Raw genomic sequence first — 6,000 nt, 5'->3', positions numbered from 1 at the left:
CTGCAGCAAAGTTTCCATTATGGCATCAATTATCATCGCACTGATAAGCCAGCTACTGGAGCATTCTGTGCCCATCAGAATGACAAAAGCATTTACATATTTGGAACTGTCAATATACAAAGTAAATATAGGTAAGGAAGCCGGCTTTGCTTTACACCCTCATGCTATTCTTTACTATCCTGATAGAAAATGCTTGCAGTTGGGGGTGTTTCTATGTGTTTGCATTTCAAACATGCCTTGCAAGACATTTTTTTGGTGAAAACTATAATAAAAAGCAGTCTGAAGGATTAGAAATAGAGAAGCGTAGCACCACCCAGGCTTTACCACTGGAAGCATTTACACCTCGGGAGGCGCACAGATAGGGCACACGCAGATAATCAAAGTTTTATTTAAAACTGCAGAACACTTAAAAATAAACAATATAATATGCTTGAATGTTTACTGTAACATAGAAAAAGGCTTTCAAATACACTAAAACCTTCAATTTTACCCCAAAGTATGCTATGCAGCCAGCTGAAGTGCTTTGACAAGCATTCCTCTCTACAGATGGCTGGGGTAGGAGGTAGGCTGCGGAGTTCCCTGCAGGCAGGTGGTCTTCCTAGTCAGACTGACGACGTTTTTTCTTGTGGCTCTCAATCGCCCTTCTCAGCACCTCGTCCTGGATGAGATCAGACATTCTCACGTCTGTGTGGCTACAGCCAATTTTCGGGCAACTGTGAGGGATGAGAAAATCAAGTCAGGCCGCTTCACCTTAATGCCTTCAGCATAAACTTCTCTCACATGCAAGAATTTAAGTGAGGGCATTTTTTTTTTAATTGAATGAAAGATTCTTTAAATTCTATAGTGTTTTACAATTTTCAAAAGTTTCACACAGGTGATTTCATATAATCCCATAATAACCCCTTGTTTTTCTTCTCACCCCTATCTTGCCCCTCCCCCTCCCTCTCCCCACCGAGAGCCACGAGTTTGTTCTCTGTGAGTTGGCTTCTTTTTTGTTTTATTAGTTTGTTGTATTTTTTAGATTCCCAGATAAGTGATATCACACAGTATTTGTTTTTCTCTGACTTATTTCACTTAGCATAACGTCCTCCAAGTCCATCCATGTTGCTACCAATGGCAAAATTTCATTCTTTTTTACGGCTGAGTAGTGTTTACGTGAGGACATTTTACCAAAAAAGGAGCACACTTAAAAAATCAGGACCGATGTGCGCTTATTCATTTGTTCACCGGGTCATTTGTTCACTAAGCCAGGGCCTGTCCAGCACTGGGGGCAGGGCAATGCCCACTTCACAGCGCTCACTTTGCAGTGGGGGAGACAGATCTTCGCTAACTCAACTGCATAGATGCTTGCTGTGAGTTCACGTGGCATTAAGTGCTACAAAGGCTAAAAAGCAGGGTCAAGGGAGAGAGTGTGAGCTAAGGGGCTTATCTAGAGGGGGTCAGGGCAAGGCTCACTGGGAGGTCTTATCTAGAACAAGGGCTGCGTGAGGCTCGGGCTGGGGCAGCAGCACGTGTAGAAGTCGAGGAGATAGCCGCTTGGTGCCCCGGAGTAAGAACAAGGTCAGTGTGGCTGGAATGCCCAGGGCAAGAGGGAGGGCATTTGGAGACTTGGTTGGAGGGCGTGTGGGGCTTTGGATTTTATTTCAAATGTGAAAACAATGGAGGGGTGGAGATAGGGGAGGGATGGGGTTTGGCTTACATTTAGAAAACACGATTCTGGCTGTTTAATACAGAACACAGGCAGAGGGGAAGCAGGGGAGAGAGGGGGGTTGTGCAGCAGCCAGCAGAGTGAGGGCAGCTTGGATGAGGATGTAGCAGTGAGCAGCCTTGGGATACAACCGGAAATAGAACCTATGGGACTTGCTGATGGACCCAATGTGGAGGGTAAAGGAAAGAGCTGAGCTTTGTGCAGAGTCTGGCCCCAGCTGAAGGGGAATGGTGATACCCTTCATCTCCATGGAAACAACGGGAAAGCCGGGAGAGGATGGAGTCAGGCAGGAGTCCTGGTTGCTACATGTTGCCTCTGAAATGCCCACTAGTCCTCGCAGTGGAGAGACTGAGTGGGCTGATGGGGACTCAGGGGAAAAGCTGTGGCTGAAGAAATCAGTGGGTGAGTCACGGTTCTGTTTACATGTGGTCTCCTCTGAAGGCAGTGGGCTGGATGAAGTCACCTGATTTCTTCTCAACATGAACCAGACTCTGGTGGAGTGCCCAGTTTTGGAGTCAAGCCAACCTAGGTCTGAACTCTAACCCCAATGCCTACTTGCTCATTATGAGACCACCGGCAACTCACTTTACCTTCTGGAGCCTCTGTGTCCTCAGATTTACAATAGGGCAGAATCCCAATCTCACGGGGCTCCAGGCAACACAGTGCTCAATAGCTTTCATTCCCTTCACCATCTCCTATGACTATCCCCAGTCTCCTGATGAAAGCTGCTGATCTGTCTATAGACTGCATACCTCCAACACAGACGGGCGCACATTCGTGCGTTCATTTGACCCTCTTATGTGATTGGCCCTGTGCTAGTTCCAAGCACCCAGCTGTAAAATACAAATATAGGCTCCTGCCCCACACAGAGCTCTGGCTCAGTGATCTGAGACAGCCCTCCAAAAAGCACAGATCAAAAAGAGCAAATTCAAGACAAACGCTATAAACCAGAAGGGGAAGAAAGCAGATCATGGGAGCTCCAATCTGTCCAGCGGTAGAAAGCTCCACAGTTCAACACAAAAGTTATACTTTCTCTTGGTCTTTGTTTCTGGCCCAAGGCCTCTTTATATTAGAGGAGCATTAACCAATGTAATGAATAGTATGCTTGCTAACAACGTTTATATTCAAAATACTGAAATGTGTCCTGTATGGCTGGGGACATGTGTTAAAATGTGATTAAAGAAAGGCAATCACATGAAAGACGATGGGGGTGATTTGGCCCAGGTATGATGACTTGGCTTTGCGTTAGGGGAAGGATTGGAGGTGCTTGAGAAATGCTTTACACTGGTTTACAACACCCTGCTGTCTCAAAGTGAATTCTTTCTTTCAGTATGAAAGTAAATAAGGTGAGATTATGAAAAGGATACAGACGCTTTCCTGACTTCAGCAAAGGCAGTTTTCATCACTTCAACTTCCATGACATGGAAATGCAACCTGAAGTCGGTGGCTGGGATGACCCTCCGTTAATGCTTATCAACCCACTGATCATTCTCACTGACTGCCAGGCTGTAATCTCCCCCACTTCACAGAACAAAGTCTTTAATACCAATAGTCAGACAGTGAATAAGCTGCTTTAGGGAAGTGGAGAGGGAGGTGGGGAGGACTTCCTGATGACATCAGTGGTTTTAGTCAGTAAATGAGAGCATTCTGAGAATGTGTGATGGGATTAACCACACCAGTCAGTTGCAGAGCTGGCGTGCACATTAACCCAGGGCCACCCGTGTCAGACAAAGAGGTCTGAGCTCACTTAGGGTATCAGCCCAGGGGACAGAGGTATTAACCAAAAAGCCCTCCCAACGGGAGCCAGACGGCCTAAAGACACTACAGGCTCAAGGGTGAAAAAGACCTGGGCTCAAGCCTCCTGGCTGTGACACTCTGGGCAACTGATGTCATTAATGGGCCTCAGTTTCTTCCTCTAGGAAGGCAGAGCATAGCGTTGCTGTGAGAATGAGTAGGATGCGTGCGACAACGGTCCAGGAATTCACTCAGGTGCTCGATAAGCTGGTTCCTGCTCTAGGACACAACTTCTGTTCTCTAGAACCTTGTGGAGAAGAGCCGGGCCCACCTACAACGCTGGCAGGAGGCAGGCGTTGTGGGAGCACAGGGGCGGGGCACCTTGCGCAGCACAAATGGGGGTTCCGGGAAGGCTTCCCGGAGGAGAGGTCGATGCAGGAGAACCTTGTTTCTCACCCCGTCTCAATTAAACAAACACAAGTTTCTAAACTAAAGAGGAGAAGACAAGGTCATAATGACATGATACTGAATCAGGGCACTCCTCCTCCGGAGAAAGAACACTCTATAAGCATTAGTGCATTCATCCCCACGACATCCTGGTGAGCAAGATAGGCGTGGCAACACACAGTCTTAAGCTCTCGTGTCATTACTGTGAAAGAGTCAGACCTACAGGCCTGGAAGGAGAGGCTGGGTCCTGAACTGGGGTCACGGACAGGGCAGAACATTCCACTGCAGCAGCGGGCAAGCGTGTAAGTGTCTGCTGAGTGAAGGGACCGAGTCTTAGAGGGCCCCAGAGGCTCTGGGGACCCTAGGCCTCAGCATCAGCTCAAAAGTACAGGATTCTGGGTCTGACGAGCTCCTGGATCTGGGCCCCAAGAATTCCAAAGTCCAGCCCAGCTCTAGAAAGCAGGTCTGGAAATGTGAGTGGGATGGATTCCCACCATACCTAAACACAGAGTGTAACTCTATCCTACATCCTCTGAGTCTAAAATAATGTGTCACCAAGCAGTGAGGTAAGTAATACAAACATGAACAGTCTTGACCTCAATAACCCGACTGCTATTTGTTCAGCGCGCTATAGTCCAAAAAGAGCTTTCTCCTGAGTGCTTTGCTTCTCCACTGCCAAGAAATTTGCTGGTCCAGGCCTAGACTGGAATTCCCCACTGTTCCTTTGATCCTGAAATTCTGTGAGATGTCGCTATTTCCATTTTACAGATGAAGACACTGAGGCTCTGAGAGGTTAATGGACTTGTTGGTAAATGGTTAAAATAGGGCCTCCAAGCGCAATGCTGGAGTTCTGCTATTCAACGACACCTTTCTGTTCAACTTAATTGTACTCTCCGTGCTCTTAAATGTGACTGTTTGTTAATATAGCCTCTGTTCTTAAACAAAAAAGGAAAGAAATGACTATGGATAACAGGAAATATTTTATTAAGATGAAAATCATAAGGCAGCTTTATTAGTAAGATAATAAACAGCCTGGTTATTAAGAGATGTGTTTTAAGGAATTATTCTAACTATTGTATTCAGTTAGGGCTAAAGTCTCAACAATGGAGACTTTAAAATGGAGTCAGTGCCAGTAACACAATGTAACTGGAACTCCTGTCTGACAAAACATAGTTGGAACCAACAAGGAGGAAAAACTGAGATTTCTCAGACTGGATGTGTCATAGACATTTCTAAACAAAGGGAAGCCAGAACTGCTCATCGCCCTAACTTGTGTCCTGGGAAACAACACTAATTCGCGTTTAATCAGGAACCTCTGGAGCAGGATTTGAAGAGGCCCTGGATTCTAACCTGTTGCCGAATACAATGTACCTGGCACTCCAGCACTGGCTCCTGTGATATCCAACTCGCTTATCTCTCATCCCTTCTCTCCTGGCTACGTCTCAGACTGCTTGCTTGGAGTCTTCTTCCTTTGATTGCCCTTTCAAAATGGCAGAATGCTTTTTTGTGGGTCTATGTTAGGTGCTGGGGGAACGCGGTAAGCAGAGCAGAGCTGGATCCTGGCCTCGCATTGCTCAGAGCCAGGCCAAGGTCCCGTCCTTGGGGGTTCTCAGCTGGCTGTCACACCTGGTCCAGAGCTGTACCTGTGCTGCTCTGACTCCTCTGTATCGATAACCTTACAGTCAACATCTCACACTCAGAGCTCTCTCCGAGCTCAAACACCCACATTTTCTGTGCCTCCTGGATACCTCCAGATGGCTGTATTGCTAGGATCTCAAACTTAGCATGACCCAAACTGTGCCTCTTATATGCCTTCCTAAATGTGTTCCCCTTACGACCTCTCTGTCGGCTAATGACATCGCCATCCTTCTAGACACCCAGTTTAGAAATGTCAGTCATCCTTCCACTTGTTCCCTTCAACTTCCGGCTCCCAAATTCTGTCCATCGTACCTCCACGATCGTGTTCCTCCTCATTTCCCTCCACCTATGACTGCTGCCTCAATCCCAGCTCTCATTATCTGTAACTTAATCTACTGCAAAAGCGTCTGAATTGACATCTTCACCTCATGCCTTTATTCATCCATCTCTTGAACTGCTACTGGAGTAACTTC

At 46.8% G+C, this 6,000-nt stretch overlaps 1 protein-coding gene across 2 annotated transcripts in view; it reads right to left on the bottom strand.

Moving 5' to 3' along the window:
• Positions 1–369: 369 nt before the first annotated feature.
• The window catches only part of NSMCE2 (NSE2 (MMS21) homolog, SMC5-SMC6 complex SUMO ligase), a 224,505-nt gene continuing 218,874 nt past the window's right edge, over positions 370–6,000 (bottom strand). For both annotated transcript variants that reach the window (XM_059995184.1, XM_059995186.1), the window contains one exon: positions 370–713. In XM_059995184.1, the coding sequence (XP_059851167.1) occupies positions 599–713 (115 nt within the window). In that variant the 3' untranslated portion in view covers positions 370–598. The remainder of the gene's footprint in view (positions 714–6,000) is intronic.

The sequence above is a fragment of the Delphinus delphis genome, chromosome 17 (genome assembly GCF_949987515.2).
Source record: "Delphinus delphis chromosome 17, mDelDel1.2, whole genome shotgun sequence".
Lineage (NCBI taxonomy): Eukaryota > Metazoa > Chordata > Mammalia > Artiodactyla > Delphinidae > Delphinus > Delphinus delphis.
The sequence above is the reverse complement of the archived record's forward strand: the minus strand, read 5'-3'. Positions and strand labels throughout refer to the sequence as shown.